The following is a 21745-nucleotide window of genomic DNA, read 5'->3' on the forward strand; positions in this document are numbered from 1 at the left end:
GTCATATGCAAATGAGATAATTCCAGCCCTCCACTCTGTAAAGGGACACATCATTTTGAGTTTACTGTATTACAGTGTTATTATTTCCAAGAGATAAAAATCACATTTCTCTTCATGGATTTGGTAATTGGCAGTTGAAGGCATGATTGTCAATGGTGGAGTATTTGAAATTGAGTGTGCTCAATAGTTGTTGAAGCAACATCTGGTAAAGCAGTTCTGGCTGTGCAAGCTGTCAGAATCACAACCTGCGTAAGTTCCTTCCTCGAAGCAAAGATGTCCAAGACACATCTACACTAACACTATAAAGCAGATCTGTAGCTGAGAGTAAAAATCTAAGAAGCCAGCCTCAAATGTAGGTAGATCTTGCTTTGATCACTGCAATTCAATCTTTAACTTCCCCGATGACTTTTGTAGAATTAATAGACAATGGGTGCCGTTCAGCGACCCTGTTGTGCCCTGCGTGGATCCGGGTTCAACGGGTGAATTGCGCGAGAGCCCCAAATTGGGCTCCACACTTAACCAACTCGATCTGTATCTTGCCCTCCAGATCTGCAGATGAGCCTAAGGGCTCATTTAAATACCTGGACGCCAGATTCACCCAGTTCCCGGGACACAGCGACTGCGCCTGCAAGACCTCGGCAGGGCGACGTTTAGTACTTGTCCACATAAACATGGACCAGGCGTAATGGCACCTCGGGGGGCCTCAAAGACCATTAGAGACAGGGCAGCGTGGAACAGTTGCAGGCACCTGGGAATTCAAGTGGCCCGGGAATGGGGTCGACTACACAAGCTGAACCTGTCCCACCTGGTAGATCAAATGCGAGGGGAGTTCCGGAGGTGGGATGCTCTCCTGCTGTCGTTAGCTGGGAGAGTTCAGACAGTTAAAATGACAGTCCTCCCGAGGTTCTTACTTGTGTTCCAGTGTGGCAGTGTCCCATTGCCAGCGTGGAACATCCTGGTTGCATTCCCACGGCACTGCCATGGTGCCTGGGTGGCACTGCCAGGGTCCCCAAATTAGCATTGCCAGGGGTCAAGCCTGGGGTGGCCTTGCCAATTGGAGGAGAGGTCCCAGGGACCTCAACAAGGTTGGGGGTGAGGGCGGGTCCAGAAAGAGAGAAGATCAGGGTTGTTGATCAAAATGGCGTCCCGATCTGTGAACAGCCGTTTCTGCTGGTGGGGTGACTCTATGTACTGCAACCGCAAGTCTGTCAAACGCGACCGAAAGTGGATATGGTTTTAAGTCTGCTGACTCGCGCCCAATATGTATTGTAACATTTTAGGGTATTTTAAAGACACTGAAGTGTTGTAACAAGAAGAAAAACGCGCAAAGGAAAAGCAAAGGACCATCAACAATTCAATGGGAATTAAAATCAGGCCATTCCTATATTCTGTGGTCTGGCTGTAAGATTAGTTTTATGTTCAGACAGCAATTTCAAAATTTATCCTAAAGTAACTACTCCATGCCTGGAATGAAAACTGAACTACCTTGGTGATATGGGTAGTGGTTGTAGTACTTGAGGTTTCTGAGGTGATCGTCTGAGCACTCATTAGAACTCCTGGGTCACTGTCACCACTCGGATCCAACTGACAAAAGGAAAAAAAAACATTCATTTTGAAATTTACAATTAAATTGAAGTAGCTGCAATAAAAATGTGTTATCCCTCCTCATCTCTGAATCAAACTTCTTCACGGCAGGAAGAAGGTCTTGTGAAAGAAAAATAAACAAACACATAGCAATGAACAAATAAAGGTCTCTGCTGGAAGTGTACATTTGTTATTAATTGCTTATGAGCAAGATTGCTCCAAAATTTGGGTTAGAATTGACCAATTTGAACTGATCATTTTAATCAGTTGAAAGAGTTTCAACTATAAATGGATGCATATATGCGTATTCCTTCAGTTATAATTTTTGAGTGTCACTTCACGTCATCTTCCGAAGTCAACCTTAATAATGGGCACTCCTTCTTTGCCTGGGACAACAATGGCCTATTGTATATAGCCCGCCACTCACAATGTGACAACTTATCTTTGTGTCTTTCAACTATTTACCACCAAAACTGCTTCTCTCCGCTGCAGCTTTCCAGTAAGGTCCCACTTTTCTAATATCAAGAGGGGCATTTTTCAAACTCTTGTGTAAATCATAGAATCCCTACAGTAGAGGAAGCTATTCAGCCCATCGAGTCTGCACCGACCTTATGAAAGAGAACCCTACTTAGGCCCACGCTCCCACCTATCCCCATAACCGAGTAACCCCACCTAACCTATAGGCCATGAAGGGCAATTTGGCATGGCCAATCATCTAACCTGTACATCTATGGAATGTGGGAGGAAATCCACTGGGAGAAGGTGCAAACTACAGATAGTCACCCAAGGCTGGAGCAGAACCTGGGTCCCTGGCGCTGTGGGACAGCAGTGCTAACCACTGAGCCACTAGCAGGAAATCTCTCAAGAGTGGAGCCATGAAGAGCAAGTTTTCAGAGAGAGCGGGGCCATAAAGAGGGAGATTTCAGAGAGAGTGGGGCCATAAAGAGGGAGATTTCAGAGAGAGCGGGGCCATAAAGAGGGAGATTTCAGAGAGAGCGGGGCCATGAAGAGAGATTTCAAAGAGAGCGGGGCCATAAAGAGGGAGATTTCAGAGAGAGCGGGGCCATAAAAGGGAGATTTCAGAGAGAGCGGGGCCATGAAGAGCGATTTCAGAGAGAGCAGGGCCATAAAGACGGAGATTTCAGAGAGAGCGGGGCCATAAAGAGGGAGATTTCAGAGAGAGCGGGGCCATAAAGAGGGAGATTTCAGAGAGAGCGGGGCCATAAAGAGGGAGATTTCAGAGAGAGCGGGGTAATAAAGAGGGAGATTTCAGAGAGAGCGGGGCCATAAAGAGGGAGATTTCAGAGAGAGCGGGGCCATAAAGAGGGAGATTTCAGAGAGAGCGGGGCCATAAAGAGGGAGATTTCAGAGAGAGCGGGGTAATAAAGAGGGAGATTTCAGAGAGAGCGGGGCCATAAAGAGGGAGATTTCAGAGAGAGCGGGGTAATAAAGAGGGAGATTTCAGAGAGAGCGGGGTAATAAAGAGGGAGATTTCAGAGAGAGCGGGGCCATAAAGAGGGAGATTTCAGAGAGAGCGGGGTAATAAAGAGGGAGATTTCAGAGAGAGCGGGGCCATAAAGAGGGAGATTTCAGAGAGAGCGGGGCCATAAAGAGGGAGATTTCAGAGAGAGCGGGGTCATAAAGAGCGAGGTTTCAGTGAGAGTGGAAGCAGCGAGGTTTCAGTCAGAGTGGAAGAGGCGAGGTTTCAGTCAGAGTGGAAGCAGTGAGGATTCAGTGAGAGTGGAAGCAGCGAGGTTTCATTGAGAGCGGAAGCAGCGAGGATTCAGAGAGAGCGGAAGCAGCGAGGATTCAGAGAGAGGGGAAGCAGCAAGGTTTCAGTGAGATTGGAAGTAGCGAGGTTTCAGTGAGAGTGGAAGCAGCGAGGTTTCAGTGAGAGTGGAAGTAGCGAGGTTTCAGTGAGATTGGAAGCAGCGAGGATTCAGTGAGAGCGGAAGCAGCGAGGTTTCAGGGAGAGCGGAAGCAGCGAGGTTTCAGAGAGAGCAGAAGCAGCGAGGTTTCAGTCAGAGCGGAAGCAGCGAGGTTTCAGAGAGAGCAGAAGCAACGAGGTTTCAGAGAGAGGGGAAGTAGCGAGGTTTCAGTGAGAGCGGAAGCAGCGAGGTTTCATTGAGAGTTGAAGCAGCAAGGTTTCAGTGAGAGTGGAAGAAGCGAGGTTTCAGGGAGAGCGGAAGCAGCGAGGTTTCAGGGAGAGCGGAAGCAGCGAGGTTTCAGTGAGAGCGGAAGCAACGAGGTTTCAGTGAGAGCGGAAGCAGCGTGGATTCAGGGAGAGCGGAAGCAGCGAGGTTTCAGGGAGAGCGGAAGCAGCAAGGTTTCAGTGAGAGCGGAAGCAGCGAGGTTTCAGTCAGGGTGGAAGCAACGAGGTTTCAGGGAGAGCGGAAGCAGCGAGGTTTCAGTAAGAGTTGAAGCAGCGAGGTTTCATTGAGAGTGGAAGTAGCGAGGTTTCAGTGAGAGCGGAAGCAGCGAGGATTCAGTGAGACTGGAAGCAGCGAGGTTTCAGGGAGAGTTGAAGCAGCGAGGTTTCATTGAGAGTGGAAGTAGCGAGGTTTCAGTGAGAGTTGAAGCAGCGAGGTTTCATTGAGAGTGGAAGTAGCGAGGTTTCAGTGAGAACGGAAGCAGCGAGGTTTCAGTGAGAGCAGAAGCAGCGAGGTTTCAGTGAGAGTGGAAGCAGCAAGGTTTCAGCGAGAGCGGAAGCAGCGAGGATTCAGTGAGAGCAGAAGCAGCGAGGTTTCAGTCAGGGTGGAAGCAACGAGGTTTCAGGGAGAGCGGAAGTAGCGAGGTTTCAGTGAGAGCGGAAGCAGCGAGGTTTCAGTGAGAGCGGAAGCAGCGAGGATTCAGTGAGACTGGAAGCAGCGAGGTTTCATTGAGAGTGGAAGTAGCGAGGTTTCAGAGAGAGCGGAAGTAGCGAGGCTTCATTGAGAGTGGAAGTAGCGAGGTTTCAGTGAGAGCGGAAGCAGCGAGGTTTCAGGGAGAGCGGAAGCAGCGAGGTTTCAGTGAGAGCGGAAGCAGCGAGGTTTCAGTGAGAGCGGAAGCAGCGAGGTTTCATTGAGAGTGGAAGTAGCGAGGTTTCAATGAGAGTGGAAGTAGCGAGGTTTCAGCGAGAGCGGAAGCAGCGAGGATTCAGTGAGAGCAGAAGCAGCGAGGTTTCAGTGAGAGCGGAAGCAGCGAGGTTTCAGTGAGAGCGGAAGCAGCGAGGTTTCAGTGAGAGCAGAAGCAGCGAGGTTTCAGTGAGAGCGGAAGCAGCGAGGTTTCAGTGAGAGTGGAAGCAGCGAGGTTTCAGTGAGAGCGGAAGCAGCGAGGTTTCAGTGAGAGCAGAAGCAGCGAGGATTCAGAGAGATTGGAAGCAGCGAGGTTTCAATGAGAGCGGAAGCAGCGAGGATTCAGAGAGATTGGAAGCAGCGAGGTTTCAGAGAGAGCGGAAGCAGCGAGGATTCAGAGAGAGCAGAAGCAGCGAGGTTTCAGTGAGAGTGGAAGCAGCGAGGATTCAGCGAGAGCGGAAGCAGCGAGGTTTCAGTGAGAGTGGAAGCAGCGAGGATTCAGAGAGAGTGGAAGCAGCGAGGTTTCAGTGAGAGTGGAAGTAGCGAGGTTTCAGTGAGAGTGGAAGCAGCGAGGTTTCAGTGAGAGTGGAAGTAGCGAGGTTTCAGTGAGAGCGGAAGTAGCGAGGTTTCATTGAGAGCGGAAGCAGCGAGGTTTCAGTGAGAGTGGAAGTAGCGAGGTTTCAGGGAGAGTGGAAGTAGCGAGGTTTCAGGGAGAGTGGAAGTAGCGAGGTTTCATTGAGAGCTGGACTATAAAGAGAGATTTCAGAGAGAGCGGAAGCAGCGAGGTTTCAGTGAGAGCGGAAGCAGCGAGGTTTCAGGGAGAGTGGAAGTAGCGAGGTTTCAGGGAGAGCGGAAGCAGCGAGGTTTCAGGGAGAGTGGAAGTAGCGAGGTTTCAGTGAGAGCGGAAGCAGCGAGGTTTCAGGGAGAGTGGAAGTAGCGAGGTTTCAGTGAGAGTGGAAGCAGCGAGGTTTCAGTGAGAGCGGAAGCAGCGAGGTTTCAGGGAGAGCGGAAGCAGCGAGGATTCAGTGAGAGCAGAAGCAGCGAGGTTTCAGGGAGAGCGGAAGTAGCGAGGTTTCAGGGAGAGCGGAAGCAGCGAGGTTTCAGTGAGAGTGGAAGTAGCGAGGTTACAGTGAGAGCGGAAGCAGCGAGGTTTCAGTGAGAGCGGAAGCAGCAAGGTTTCAGTGAGAGCGGAAGCAGCGAGGTTTCAGTGAGAGCAGAAGCAGCGAGGTTTCAGTGAGAGCGGAAGCAGCGAGGTTTCAGTGAGAGTGGAAGTAGCGAGGTTTCAGGGAGAGCGGAAGCAGCGAGGTTTCAGGGAGAGCGGAAGCAGCGAGGTTTCAGTGAGAGCGGAAGCAACGAGGTTTCAGTGAGAGTTGAAGCAGCGAGGTTTCAGTGAGAGTTGAAGCAGCAAGGTTTCAGTCAGGGTGGAAGTAGCGAGGTTTCAGTGAGAGCGGAAGCAGCGAGGTTTCAGTGAGAGCGGAAGCAGCGAGGATTCAGTGAGAGCGGAAGCAGCGAGGTTTCATTGAGAGTTGAAGTAGCGAGGTTTCAGTGAGAGCGGAAGCAGCGAGGTTTCAGTGAGAGCGGAAGCAGCGAGGATTCAGTGAGAGCGGAAGCAGCGAGGTTTCATTGAGAGTTGAAGTAGCGAGGTTTCAGTGAGAGTGGAAGCAGCGAGGTTTCAGGGAGAGCGAGGCTATAAAGAGAGATTTCAGAGAGAGCAGGGTCACTTCTGCCTTTATCCAGGCTGGAGGTTCACAGACACATTTAGAAACAAAAGTCAAGGTGTGATAACACAGGAAACCAGCTGAGCGATTGGCTGGTGTGTATTTTTTTTCATTCGTTCATGGGACTGCACGTCGCTGGCTGTGCCAGCATTTAGTGCCCATCCCTAATTGCCCTTGAGGATGTCAACCAGATTGCTTTAGGCCTGGAGTCTCACGTCGGCCAGACTAGGTAAGGATGGCAGATTTCCTTACCTAAGGTACATTAGTGAACCAGATGGGCTATTCCAACAATCGACAATGGTTTCGGGGTCATTCAACTTTTTAATTCCAAATAGTTTATTGACTTTAAATTCCATCACCTGCTCTGGTAGGATTCGAACCCGGGTCCCCAGATCATTATCCTGGGTCTCTGGATTACAATAACGACACTACCACTGTGCCACCACTTCCCCACATTTTCTATACCTTATCTAAACTAGGGAATTTCAAAAGGTAGATCTTTAATTTAAATAACAAGAATGTAAGCACAAGCAGAACGAGAGGAATTCATTAAAATTTAATCACAAAAATAATTTTTGTGTTGTACTTATAATCAAATAAACTCCCTTCTCCAGAGAACAGAGGAGGCTGGGTCATTTTTAAAGCCGAATTAGATAGATTCTTTAGGGACATGGGAGTCAAAGGGTATTGAGGGGGGGGGGGCATAGATCAGGGTAACAGATGCATCAGTCAGCTCTTTTTTTCTTTTATTTTTTCATGGGATGTGAGCACCTCGAGAAGATGATGCGCTGCCTTCTTGAACCACTACCGTCCATGTGTTGTAGGAACACACACAGGGATGTTCGGGAGGGAATTCGAGAATTTTTACCCAGCGACAGTGGAGGACCCTGGTATAGTTCAGCCATAATCTTATCTAATGGCAGAGCAGGGGTTTAGACGGGCTGTATGGCCTACACCTGCTAATTCTTATGTTTGTATGTAACTGCATAAGCATTGAATTGTCATTACATAAACAGATCTAGTGCTGGCCACATAGATTAGTGAAGTCTGTTACCTTTGCTGATTCATAGGTGATCGTTTTAGTCTCGGTGTGAACTACAGGTACATCCTTGGTGCAGATTTCCTTCCCATCCTCCTGACATACACTGCCAAAGCTGACCGTTTCTGTTTTCACAACAGGTGGCTAAAAGGAAAAGGACAAACAAATCCTCAAGTGTGAGCAAACCTAATGACATTCATCATTCCCGGCATTCAGCAACTGATGCTTTTTCATTATCATACATGGCATATCGGTTTTAAGATGATTTTTCCAGGATTTCCCTTCCTCTTTTGGGAGAGTCTAGGAATGTTCTGTGCAAGTAATCTTATTCAAAACTGACAAACCAGATGCCCCAAAATTTCCATGGTGTCTTTTATATGTGATGTTGGGTGCTGGAGTCCATCTATAAACATAATTATTTCCAAGAACATGATGCTTCAAACAGATTATTGACACATTTCCGGATCTATTCTGCTTTAATATGTCCCTGCATGTCTCACTATTTATGCTTAGGAATTCAGGGAATCTGTGCATTTATTGTTGGCTACACTCCTATAGCAAAAGCTAAATAGAAAAAAAGCACTGTAGCTTTCTATATTGGGCTCTGGCCGGGATTCAGAATCTCAACTGAGAGCAAAGACTGGAAATATGATGGCCTGGCTTTTATGGCAGTAATGTTGGAAAAATTGTCAAAGTTTCTCATCAATCCTCTGAAATTAAAAGTCACTTCTGGAGCCAACACGTGTATAATTAAATACAGAAATCTAGACATTTCTGTGGCTCTATTCTTCTCCCGTGGATGTGCCATCTTGCAGAAGTCGATGTCAGCTTCAATCGTTTAGAAATCACTGACTTGATAAGAATTTTTGTAATGTATTATCACTGTAAAAACCTTTGAAAATGTTATGCGTTATTGATGAATTGTAGCTAGGTTAACAGTATACCAAGGTATAATAATAATTTCTGAATAAACTTTCTGGCCTTGGAAACCTGTACTGTCAAATGCAGCATTCTGATCAAATGCATTTGCTTGTTTAAAATAAAAACCTTGGAAATTTCAGCTTCCAAGTAAAAAGTGAAGTATAATCAGTGCATTTTACTTTCTGGTTTGCTGTTATCATTGAATCCCTACAGTGCAGGAGGCCATTCGGCCCATTGAGTCAGCACTGACCCTCCTAAAGAACACCCTACCCAGGCCTACTCCCCCACAACCCCACCCAACCACTGGACACGAAGAGGAAATTTAGCATTGCCAATCTTTGCACATCTTTGGACTGTGGGAGGAAACCAGAGCACCCGAAGGAAACCCACGCAGACATGAGGAGAACGTGCAAACTCCACACAGACAGTCACCCAAGGTTGGAACTGAACTCAGATCCCTGGCACTGTGAGGGAGCAGTGCCAAACACTGTACCATCCTATTATCACCTGCTATTTCATAAAATGACCAGTAGGAAACTTACTCACTTGAAGATGTCCAACAGCAAGTTAGGCTGCTGTTAATCTTTGTCCAGAACTTATTTGAGAAATAGCTACAAAAGTGATGCTTCTCAGACACTCGCAGAGATTTATAGATACTTTCAAACCAAAACCTGACTTTTTCCTATTTACTTGGAAAAGGAAAGCTTTTTATCCCCTTCAGTTATGTTCTGCAGAATGAAAACTTCATTTAGAAACATAGAAAATAGGAGCATGAGTAGGGCATTTGGGCCTGTGAGGCCATTCATTATGATCATCCAACTCAATAACCTGTTCCAGCCCCCCCCCCCCCCCCCCCCCCCGCATATCCTTTCATCCCTTTAGCCCCAAGAACAATATCTAACTCCTTCTTGAAAACATACACCTTTTTGGCTTCAACTGCTTTCTGTGGTAGTGAATTCCACTGGCTCATCACTCAGTGAAAAATTTCGCCTCATCTCAGTCCTAAATGGTTTACCCCATATCCTTAGATTATGACCTCTGGCTCTGGACTCCCCCGCCATCGGGAACATCCTTCCTGCATCTACCTTGTCTAGTCCTGTTAGAATTTTGTAGGCTTCTATGAGATCCCCCTGATTCTTCTAAACTCTGGCGAATATAATCCTAGCCAATTCAATCTCTCCTTTTATATCACTCCCACCATCCAAGAAATCAGTCTGGTAAACGTGTGCTGTACCCCCTCGATAGCAAGAACATCCTTCCTCAGAAAAGGAGACCAAAATTGCACACAATATTCCAGGTGTGGTATCACCAACGCTCTGTATAATTGCAGCAAGACATTCCTGATCCTGCTCTCAAATCCTCACGCAATGAAGGCCAGCATATCATTTGCCTTCTTTACCGCCTGCTGCACCTGCATGCTTACCTTCAGTGACTGGTGTAGGAGGACACCCAGGTCTCATTGAACATTCCCCTCTCTCAATCTATAGCCAATCTGCCATTCATCTGCCTTCTTGTTTTTGCTATCAAATTGGATAACCTCAAATTTATCCTCATTATAATGCATTTGCCATTCATTTGCCCACTCAGCTTGTGCAAAATACACCAAAGCATCTCTGCATCCACCTCACAGCTCACCCTCCCACCCAGCTTTATGTAATTTGCAAATTTGGAGATATTACATTAAGTTCCCTCATTAATATATATTGTGAATAGCTGGGGTCCTAGCACCGATCCCTGCGGTACCCCACTAGTTACTGCCTACCATTTGGAAAAAGATCCGTTTATTCCCCCTCTTTGTTCCCTGACTGCCAACCAGTTTTCTATCCATCTCAATAAACTACCCCCAATCCCATGCACTTTAATTTTACACACTAATCTTTTATGTGGAACTTTGTCAAAAGCCTTCTGAAAGTCTAAATAAACCACATCCAGTGGCTCCCCCTCGTCAACTCTACCAGTTTTATATTCTCAAAAATTCCAGTAGATTTGTTGGTATGATTTTGTCTTTGTAAATCCATGCTGACTCTGTCAGCTCCTGCCATTGTTTTCCAAATGCCCTGCTATTAAATCTTTTGTAATGGACTGTAGCATTTTCCCCACTACTGACTTCAGGTTGACTGGTCTATAATTGTTTTCTCTTTACGTTTCTTTTTAAATAGTAGGGTTACATTAGCTACCTTCTAATCTGTAGGAACTGTTCCAGAGTTTCTAAAATCTTGCAAGAAGGCCACCAATGCATCCACTATTTCTAGGGCCACTTCCTTAATACTCTGGGATGTAGATTATCAGGTCCTTGGGATTTATCGGCCTCCAATCCCATCAATTTTCTCCAACACCATTTCCCTAATAATACTAATTTCCTTCAATTGCTCCCTCTCACAAAATCCTATGTTCCCCAACATTTCCATCACGTTATTTGCGTCCCCATTTGTGAAGACAAAACGAAAGTACGTATTTAGTTGGTCAGCCATTCTTTGTCCCCCATTATAATTTCGCCTGTTTCTGACTGTGAAGGACCAACATTTGTCTTCACCAATTTTTTTCTCTTCACATATCAATCGAAGCTTTTAAAGTCAATTTTTATGGTCCCTGCAAGCTTACTCTCATACTCTATTCCCTATCCTTAATCAATCACTTTGTCCTCCTTTGCTGAATTCTAAACTGCTCCCAATCCTCAGTCTGCTGTTTTTTCGGGCCAATTTATATGCCTTTTATAAAACATTATAAATAATATATACAAAAACACAATTATAAAGACTAGCATTTGTCAAAACAATGAGAGCTTGTTACTCCCAAGTGACCACAAATGCTAAAACAAGGAACAGGCAGCTTCTATCTGCATTTATTCTAATGTTCTGCAAATAACATTCAATGTATAATTGGATGACAGAGATGGATAATTACCTTTTCTCTCATCAGTCCTCTCCTAAGACCATATCGTAAGAAATAACAGGAATATTTAGGTTTCCTGCTGCAGTGAATGGAGATTTGGCTGAGCGCCAAATTCTCTGTTCTCGCTGGCAGCGGTAGCGAGGCAAACTCACAACAGAGAATCCCGCCCGAGGTTTAACTGGGTTTTCAAATGGAGTACGGAGTCGTAATTATTGAACAATCTTTCTGGCCTGAAAACCTCATTACGAAATGTCAAATTTCTCCTTGGCACGGTAGCACTGTTGCTTCACAGCGCCAGGGACCTGGGTTTGATTCCCGGCTTGGGTCACTTGCAGAGTCTGCACATTTTCCCCATGTCTGCGTGGGTTTCCTCCGGGCACTCCAGTTTCTTCCCACAAGTCCCCGAAGACGTGTTTGTCAGGTGAATTGGACATTCTGAATTCTCCCTCAATGTACCCGGACTGGCGCCGGAGTGTGGCACCTAGGGGATTTTCATATTAACTTCATTACAGTGTTAACGTATGCCTACTTGTGACACTAATAAAGATTATTATGATAAAATTCCCATAGAAGTTTAAAATAATAAAACTATTTTTAAAGTTTATTTTCTATCTAAACCACATGTGTATGTCCCAAGCTTTATTTTGCTCATTATAAGGTCATTAGTGAGTGAATGAGAACCAATGCTGTATACTTCTTGCTTTGCTCTCTGAAAATTCATTGATGTGCATAGCTACCTAACCAACTTAATGCCATAATTGTTACTGGAAACTGAAGGTTCCCTCTAGTTGAGAAAGATGAAAGCCACACCACAAGACTGGTACATTGCTGGGGACAGCTTTCTTTGAGGTCAGTGAGTGCTGGCATTTCACCAGGGACCACAAAATCCAGACCATTCTATTCCTAGCACAATCTATTTGTCAAATGTATGTTGAAAACCTTACTACAGAAAGTGGGCCAAAGAAAAAAGGAAAAAGTAATGTGCAAAAATAAATTGACAAGAGTTTACCCCTCTTTTGGGCAAATCAAAATAATTTTGATCTCTAAAATAATTTTATATTGTTTAAGTAACAGTCATAGTTTTACCAATCCTGACTAAGTTATCAAAACCTATAATAAAAACTCCATAATTTATGATTTGGAAAAATTTGGTAGACGCCCTTAATTCAGCAAGGAACTTAAATACAAGTTGGCTGATCCCAGAGGTGCATTGGTCTCGGGCATTTCCAATACTGTGATTTGACTTTGCAAACAGAGACTGTAAAAATCACATCAAAAATAGAAAGCAGCACATCACCTACAAGTTAGGCTGAAAGCACATCAAGCTTGCAAGAGGCACTTCATTAAAGCAGCAGCAGAACAAACAGTAGCATTTCAAAATTAGTGCAATGAGATGATGGTGTGCAGAACTAGGGGGTCATTTTAACATAACCCCTCATACTGAAATGTTCAGCCATCCATTTTACACTTTAGTTAAAAGCAAAATTCAGCTCTGGTCAGTTTCCAGTCAGCCAATTGGGGTTAGAATGATCCCTCAGGTTACTAAATGACAGGGACAACAGAGTATCAGATATGCATTAAATGTCCTTCAAATCACTTGACTCAATCGCAATTAATGATAGCCAATCTTTTTTGCAGTCCGCGCATTTCAGATGTTCTGTCTGTTTCCCAAAGATTTTTGCAAATGTATGGGGAAACAAATAGATTAAATGTGAATGATTAATGATGACAGTTGGTAAGAGGTGAGGGAAACCAGTTACCTCAAACTGAGGTTTTTCTTCAGATTTATCTGAAGGCTTGCCTATCATTTCAGGCTGTTTCTCCCACCCTTGAGCAGAAGCAGGTACTTCTGCAACTTCAGTTACTGCTTTATCCACTTTGAGACTCGCCATCTCTCTCTTGTCCTCTTTGGTTTCCATGGTCACCAGGCAACTCAGACCCCCTGCATCACCAGATGAGTGAGCTTTGCTCGCCTCTGCTATAGAATCCCACTCAATTCCTGCCTGCTTAGCACATAGAGCGGAAGCATCCTTGATTGCATGCACATTCATTACATGCTCTTCTTCCATCACCATTGTTTCCTGCATGACCTTCATCGTCTTCTCCTGTTCATGGGTATCATGTTGCACCACATTGGAACTTACTTCCCAATTCATTTCAGATCTCTTTTCAGATTTCTAAGGGGGAAAAAAAACTCTATGACAATATGTAGTAAAATCTAATTATTTCACTATAGTAGCCAGTAAATGAATGTCTGCATTTTCTTAAATCCCTATATAACCCAACCATATAACTTGAAAAGCACACCTTGTAAAGTACACATTACTCAGAATATCCAAATAATCAGTGGACACAAGTATTGTAAAACTTTAAAATCCCAGATCTTAGTGATTGTGATGGCGCATTCAGTGTGGGAAGCGTACATTGATTTTGTAAAAAGGCTTTCATCGCTGTGTCCCACCGAAAGCATGCTTTCGGTGCAGAATGCATACAAAAGAAAAATTAATGTAATAGCAAAAATGTACAGGAATTTAGAGCTTTCTCCAATTATTTTTTCCTTTCTGTCAGCAGATTGAAAATGGGCCATTGTAGAATTTTCCACTCCTCAGTTTATGCTACAAAACTCCTCGCTGGCATCAATCATGAAATTGGCAAAGCAGACATTGATTTGAAGAATGCAACATTTGTGCAATTACAGAACAGACATTGAACCTGTGGTAAGGAATAGAAATCCGCACTGGCAGCATACATAATTCCTGAAAATGATCTCCAAAGAAAGAATTTCAAGAGCCACAGTGCACAATACTAGAAAACATTTTGGAAAGAGATAAAATAGAAGAAATCACAATGGCTCTTTAAATTTAAAATAAAAAGCTAAATAGCAGAAGCTACATACAATCAAATACCCTGAAATACAATCCACCAACTCTAATAATTTTCTCATCTGCACTTTGGCTGCAAATACTGCTGCCTTACTGATTAAGCGTGCATCAAGCTCATAACAGAAATACACAGTGCCACTTCAATTATACACTTGAAATTTTATCTGACTATCATCCCTGTGGTTATGGCTTCTGACAAAATCTGAAGTTTAAGTAATTTATAGAATATAGGATGTTATTGTGCCAAAGTGGAGTTTTATTTTAGGAACTTGTTCTTCCATGAAATAAAACCATTTTGAAGAATATATTACCATCTTCAATACTACTAAAAGTCAACAACTAGGTTAGCTTTGAAACCAAATCGAACCAAAATGCGAAGTTGATGACCAAGCCATCATGCATTTCCGAAACAAAAGGTATGACGTTGAAAGTTATACACATGTGCATTGAAATGATAGGCCCATAAACTATCATAGGAGGCAGTGGTGTCAGGGGAAGCACTGGCATCGTGTTATTATCAGTGGACTAGTAATCTAGCGATCCAGGGTAAAGCTCTGGGGACCTGGGTTGGAACCCAATCACGGCAAATGGAGAAATTTGAATTGAATAAACTTTGGAATTAAAAGACTAACGATGACCAGGAAGTCATTGTCGATTGTCGTGAAAACCCACCTGGTCCTTTAGAGAAGGAAATCTGACATCCTTACCTGGTCTGGCCTACATATGAGTCCAGATCCACAGCAATGTGGTTGACTCTTTAAACGCCCTCAACTGGCCCAGCCAGTCCAAATCCCATGAGCAAATTTTTAAAATAGCCTGTCGAGCCTGTACCAGCTCACTACAAGAGTATCCTTGCCTCATGAGTCCTTTCCTCATAGCCCTGCAAATATCTTCTCTTCAGGTGAAATCCAATTTTATTTTGAAAGGCACAACTGAATCTGCCTCCACCACCCTCTCCAGCAGTTCATTTTAGATCTTAAACACTTGCAGCAAAAAAAAGGTTCTTCCTTATGTTATCACTTTACTTTAGCCAACCCCCTTTAATCGGTGACCTTAGGTTTTCTCAGAGATGCTCATGTGTCACTACCATAGCCTGAACTGCAACAGGGTACTTTACCACCAACATTACCACCTTGTTAGGAAAACAGCAGGTAGTTTTAAGGGATTTATATTTATATTGGTTAACATTAGAAATAAGGTACAGTATTAAGTATGTTTAGTTTAATGTTTCTGTACCTGCGAGAGTAAAATCTATAGTTAGATTCATGCTGGACAAAGTTGTGTGTATGCGTAGGGGTTGGTTAAGTTCCAATGGTGTTTCTATTGTGCTTAGAGGGGGATATGGAGTGAAGAATAAATAAAAGGCATAAGCATGTGGGTGTTGCGTAGCAACTGGGGCCCTTGTAAGGTCTAGAAGTTTTAAACTTCTAGTTAGCTAATTTGATTTCATTTCAGTTGAAAACAGATAGTGAGAGAGAAGGCAGCTCTCATACCTCTGCTAGAAGCAGTTGGTTTTCACTGAGTGCTGAATTTGGGTGCATTTGAGTGCTATAGTGAGAATTTGGTGGCTGAGGGATATTAATGGTTCATTTTTATCTAAAGTCTAGTCTTTATTTTATTTAGTTAATTAACTTAAAAGTTGCTGTTTGGTTGAGAAGGTGAATTTTCAATCAGCTTTAAACAAAGGTTCTACTTGTAACTACTTACAGCTGGAGCTTGTTAATTAGATTAGGCCAGTTTTCAGAGGCTAGATTCACAGTATAAATGTGAGCCAGCTACAGTGCAGACTTTGTTTGCACTGAGTGCTGAATTTGGGTGCATTAGAGTGCTATAGTGAGAGTTAGGTGACTGAGGGAGGTAGGGGAGGAGGGAGCAAGGTGCTCCTTTCATTTCATTTCCTACATTTCCTCAAAGAGCGTGAAGGGAGCCGGGAGTTTACAGAGAGTGCAGCTGACTGGGAGCAGAGTCGGAGGGCGGAGTTCCAGTTGCTCCACAGGGCAGCTATATTCTGTAAGGTAAGAGGGGATGGAGACTAGGGCAGTTGCATGCTCCTCCTGTAGGATGTGGGTGGTGAGGGATACCACCGGTGTCCCCGCTGACTATACCTGCGGGAAGTGCACCCAACTCCAGCTCTTCAGAGAACGTGTTAGGGAACTGGAGATGGATGAACTTCAGATCATCCGGGAGGAAGAGGGGGTAATAGACAAGAGTTAAAGGGAGGTAACCACACCCAAGGTACAGGACAAGAGTAGCTGGGTTACAGTCAGGGGAATGAAAACGAACGGGCAGACAGTGCAGGGATCCTTCATGGCCGTTCCCCTTCAAAACAAGTATACCGTTTTGGATGCTGTTTGGGGGGGGGGGGGGGGGGGGGGTGACCTACCTGGGGAAGGCCCTAGCGGCCAGGTCTCTCACACCGATTCTGGCTCGGGAGCTCAGAAGGGAAGGAGTGGGGGGAGAATAGAAATGCAATAGTGATAGGAGACTCAATGCTTAGGAGAATAGATAGGAGATTCTGTGGTCGCGAGCGAGACTCCCGGAAGGTATGTTGCCTCCCGGGTGCCAGGGCCAGGGATGCCTCAGATTGTGTCTTCAAGATCCTTAAGGGGGAGAATGAGCAGCCAGACGTCGTAGTGCACATTTGTACCAACGACGTAGGTAGGAAAAGGGGTGTGGATGTAATAAATGAGTTTAGGGAGTTAGGCTGGAAGTTAAAAGCCAAGACAGACAGAGTTGTCATCTCTGGTTTGTTACCGGTGCCACGTGATAGCGAGGCTAGGAATAGGGAGAGTGCAGTTGGACACGTGGCTGCAGGAATGGTGTAGGAGGGAGGACTTCAGGTACTTAGAGCACATTCTGGGGAAGGTGGGACCTGTACAAGCAGGATGGGTTGCATCCGAACCAGAGGGGCACCAATATCCTGGGGTGGGGGGGGGTTTCTAGTACTCTTCGGGAGGGTTTAAACTAATTTGGCAGGGGAATGGGAACCGGATTTGTAGTCCAGCAACTAAGGCAGCCAATGTTCAGGACGTCGAAGCGTGTAGTGAGGCAGTGGGGAAGGTAACACTGACAAAGGAGAGTACTTGCAGGCATGGAGATGGGTTGAAGCGTGTATAATTCAACGCAAGAAGCATCAGGAATAAGGTGGGTGAACTTAAGGCATGGATCGGCACTTGGGACTACAATGTGGTGGCCATCACGGAAACTTGGATAGAAGAGGGGCAGAAATGGTTGTTGGAGATTCCTGGTTATAGATGTTTCAATAAGATTAGGGAGGGTAGTAAAAGAGGTGGTGGTGGTGGTGGGGGGGGGGGGGGGGGCTGCATTGTTAATTAGAGATAGTATAACAGCTGCAGAAAGGCAGTTCGAGGAGGATCTGCCTACTGAGGAGGTATGGGTTGAAGTCAGAAATAGGAAAGAGCAGTCACCTTGTTGGGAGTTTTCTATAGGCTCCCCAATAGCAGCAGAGATGTGGAGGAACAGATTGGGAAACAGATTTAGGAAAGGTGCAGAAGTCACAGGGTAGTAGTCATGGGTGACTTCAACTTCCAAATATTGAGTGGAAACTCTTTAGATCAAATAAGTTTGGATGGGGTGGTGTTTGGCAGTGTGTCCAGGAAGCTTTTCTAACACAGTATGTAGATTGTCGGACCAGAGGGGAGGCCATATTGGATTTGGTACTTGGTAATGAACCAGGGCAAGTGATAAGATTTGTTAGTGGTGGAGCATTTTGGTGACCACAATTCTGTGAGTTTCACTTTAGTAATGAAGAGGGATAGGTGCGTACAACAGGGCAAGGTTTACAATTGGCGTAAGGGTAAATACGATGCTGTCAGACAAGAACTGAAGTGCATAAGTTGGGAACATAGGCTGTCATGGAAGGACACAATTGAAATGTGGAACTTGTTCAAGGAACAGATACTACATGTCCTTGATGTGTATGTTCCTGTCAGGCAGGGAAGAGATGGTCGAGTGAGGGAAGCATGGTTGACAAGAGAGGTTGAATGTCTTGTTAAGAGAAAGAAGGATACTTGTGTAAGGCTAAGGAAACAAGGTGCAGACAGGGCGCTGGAGGGATACAAGATAGCCAAGAGGGAACTGAAGAAAGGAATTAGGAGAACTAAGAGAGGGCATGAAAAATCTTTGGCTTGTAGGATCAAGGAAAACCCCAAGGCCTTTTACACATATGTGAGAAATATAAGAATGACTAGAGCGAGGGTAGGTCCGATCAAGGACAGTAGCGGGAGATTTTGTATTGAGTCTGAAGAGATAGGAGAGGTCTTGAACAAGTACTTTTCTTCAGCATTTACGAATGAGAGGGGCCATATTGTTGTAGAGGACAGTGTGAGGCAGGCTGGTAAGCTCGAGGAGATACTTATTAGGAAGGAAGATGTGTTGGGCATTTTGAAAAACTTGAGGATAGACAAGTCCCCCGGGCCTGACAGGACATATCCAAGGATTCTATGTGAAGCAAGAGATGAAATTGCAGAGCCGTTGGCAATGATCTTTTCATCCTCAATGTCAACAGTGGTGGTACCAGGGGATTGGAGAGTGGCGAATGCCGTGCTCCTGTTCAAAAAAGGGAATAGGGATAACCCTGGGAATTACAGGCCAGTTAGTCTTACTTCGGTGGTAGGCAAAGTAATGGAAAGGGTACCGAGGGATAGGATTTCTGAGCATCTGGAAAGACACTGCTTGATTAGGGATAGTCGGCATGGATTTGTGAGGGCTAGGTCTTGCCTCACAAGTCTTATTGAATTCTTTGGAGAGATGACCAAGCATGTGGATGAAGGTAAAGCAGTGGATGTAGTGTACATGGATTTTAGTAAGGCATTTGATAAGGTTCCCCATGCAGAAAGTCAGGAAGCATGGGATAGTGGGAAATTTGGCCAGTTGGATAACGAACTGGCTAACCGATAGAAGTCAGAGAATGGTGGTGGATGGCAAATATTCAACCTGGAGCCCAGTTACCAGTGGTGTACCGCAGGGATCAGTTCTGGATCCTCTGCTGTTTGTGATTTTCATTAATGACTTGGATGAGGGAGTTGAAGGGTGGGTCAGTAAATTTGCAGATGATACGAAGATTGGTGAGATGCGGATAGTGAGAAGGACTGTTGTCGGCTGCAAAGAAACATAGATAGGATGAATAGCTGGGCTGAGAAGTGGTAGATGGAGTTTAACCCTGAAAAGTGTGAGGTTGTCCATTTTGGAAGGACAAATATGAATGCGGAATACAGGGTTAACGGTAGGGTTCTTGGCAATGTGGCGGAGCAGAGAGACCTTGGGGTCTATGTTCATAGGTCTTTGAAAGTTGCCACTCAAGTGGATAGAGCTGTTAAGAAGGCCTGCGGTGTGCTAGCATTCATTAGCAGACAGATTGAATTTAAGAGCAGTGAGGTGATGATGCAGCTGTACAAAACCTTGGTACGGCCACATTTGGAGTACTGTGTGCAGTTCTGGTCGCCTCATTTTAGGAAGGATGTGGAAGCTTTGGAAAGGTGCAAAGAAGATTTACCAGGATGTGGCCTGGAATGGAGAGTCGGTCCTACTAGGAAAAGTTGACGGTGCTAGGCCTTTTCTCATTCGAACAGAGAAGGATGAGGGACGACTTGAAAGAGGTTTATAAGATGATCAGGGGAATAGATAGACAGTCAGAGACTTTTTCCCCGGGTGGAACAAACCATTACAAGGGGACATAAATTTAAGGTGAACGGTGGAAGATATAGGGGGATGTCAGAGGTAGGTTCTTTACCCAGAGAGTAGTGGGGGCATGGAACGCACTGCCTGTGGAAGTAGTTGAGTCGGAAACATTCGGAACCTTCAAGCAGCTATTGGATAGGTACATGGATTACGGTAGAATGATGGGGTGTAGATTAATTTGTTCTTGATCTCGGACAAAAGTTCGGCACAATATTGTGTTGTATTTTTCTATGTTCTATGAAACGCTAGATAAGGACCATCTCTCTCAGCTTTGCTTGAAGAAAAGCCATACTATGGAGTATAGTTAAGAAAACAAGTGCAGAGATCTGAAGAGCAGCTAGTTAAGGAAACTAAATACATGAAGAGAAGTTTCCAAAATGTCTGAAGTTAAAGGTACTAGAACAGAGCACTGTTCGGTAAAGACAGGCAGAGCTGAGTCCCAAAAGGTATCTGAAGTGATTTTCAGGTTTGAGAAATGTTACTACAGCCTATGGAACGAGAGTTGAAATAACCATGGAAACCGATTGCTGGATCTCAGAGTTGATATGAAAGCAGGACAGACAAAGGAAACCTAAAATAGTGTGGTGACAAATCCTGGACTGGATTCACTGTTAATAGCAGAGCAGAAGCTTGAGTTTAAAAAGTCTTTTGTAAAACCTGAACTGGATTTCGGAAGGCAATCACTAAAGGAAAGCATTATTGAGAGAAGATGTTACAGCATACTTTTGGGAGTGGAGTTTGGAAACTCTCATGTGATCGTCATCTGGGGGCACTCTGAGGAGGAAGTCACAGACACTAACTTGGGTTCAGAGTAGAATGAGGGTATATGACCACAGTCATCTTGTGAGTACAAAGGGGACTTTGAGCTAATGAGACAATTGTAGATCAACATGTACTTTGCAATCAGTATTAATCCTAAAACCTGTGTGTAATTGTTAAAGTAAGGTTGGAGTAAATGCGTATCATAATCCAATTTTTCATATTTAAATATTTTTTTCCTTGTTGTTAAAACTAATTAACAGTCCTGTGACTCTGTTACTAAACATTTTATTAAAACAATAGAAGTTACAGTCTTTTAAGCCAGGGTTCCATTCTGGAATCTTCCTGTCCAGCTATAAAACCTACTGGGATCGTAACAAAGCGCAAACAAAGCTTTTCACACACTTATAGCAAAGGCCTGGTGACAAGCAGGAGCAACTTTGAGGAAACTCGCAGCATAAAATCATAAGGACTAAGTGTGTATTAATCTTGGTACAAGTGTCATTATGAACAATTCATTGTGAAGAAACATCATTGCATTGCCATGCACCTTCTGTGTAAAAAAAAATGCTTGCAGCAAAACAGAGAATAAAACTTTTTAAAAAGTCTAAGATTACCAAAATGAAACTACTAGCAGCACAACTACCTGAACAGTAAATTTATTGCAAGGAACATGCAATTTAACAAGATCAAGTAGCCGGAATTACATGTTGTCACAATCCCACAATGTATTCCATACAGCTTCCCACACAGACACAAATTCAATTAGTTAAGCAATGTGCCTCAGATAATCTCATACCAGATGACTACCAAAGTAGCTGGGACCATCATTCAAACGGAGGATGTATTACACCTAAATTTTACAATGGAAATACTTTATAAACACAATGATTGTTTCTTAAACTTACTAGAGTGAAAAGTAAATTTATGTTGTGACAAATTAAGCATGACAGCTCTGTAGCTTCAGAACAGACTTGCTACAACTCAAGTTCCTGGTCACCGGCTGCTTCACTGTGAGAAAGCGCCAAGTGGAGGCCAGAATATAATAATATCGCTTATTGTCACAAGTAGGCTTCAATTAAGTTACTGTGAAAAGCCCCTAGTCGCCACATTCAGGCCTGTTCAGGGAGGTTGGTACAGGAATTGAACCCACGATGCTGCCTGATCTGCATTCCAAGCCAGCGATTTAGCCCAGTG

General features: G+C 44.4%; 1 protein-coding gene across 18 annotated transcripts in view; it reads right to left on the minus strand.

The window, feature by feature from the left end:
• The window catches only part of LOC119972651 (band 4.1-like protein 3), a 404335-nt gene that overhangs the window by 12327 nt on the left and 370263 nt on the right, over nt 1–21745 (minus strand). For 16 of the 18 annotated variants that reach the window (XM_038809700.1, XM_038809702.1, XM_038809693.1 and 13 more), the window contains 3 exons: nt 12968–13384; nt 7410–7538; nt 1486–1584 (listed from right to left, as the gene is read on the minus strand). In XM_038809700.1, the coding sequence (XP_038665628.1) occupies nt 1486–1584; nt 7410–7538; nt 12968–13384 (645 nt within the window). The remainder of the gene's footprint in view (nt 1–1485; nt 1585–7409; nt 7539–12967; nt 13385–21745) is intronic. The other 2 variants (XM_038809698.1, XM_038809708.1) reach the window with 1 other exon arrangement.

Source organism: Scyliorhinus canicula, chromosome 10 (assembly GCF_902713615.1).
Source record: "Scyliorhinus canicula chromosome 10, sScyCan1.1, whole genome shotgun sequence".
Lineage (NCBI taxonomy): Eukaryota > Metazoa > Chordata > Chondrichthyes > Carcharhiniformes > Scyliorhinidae > Scyliorhinus > Scyliorhinus canicula.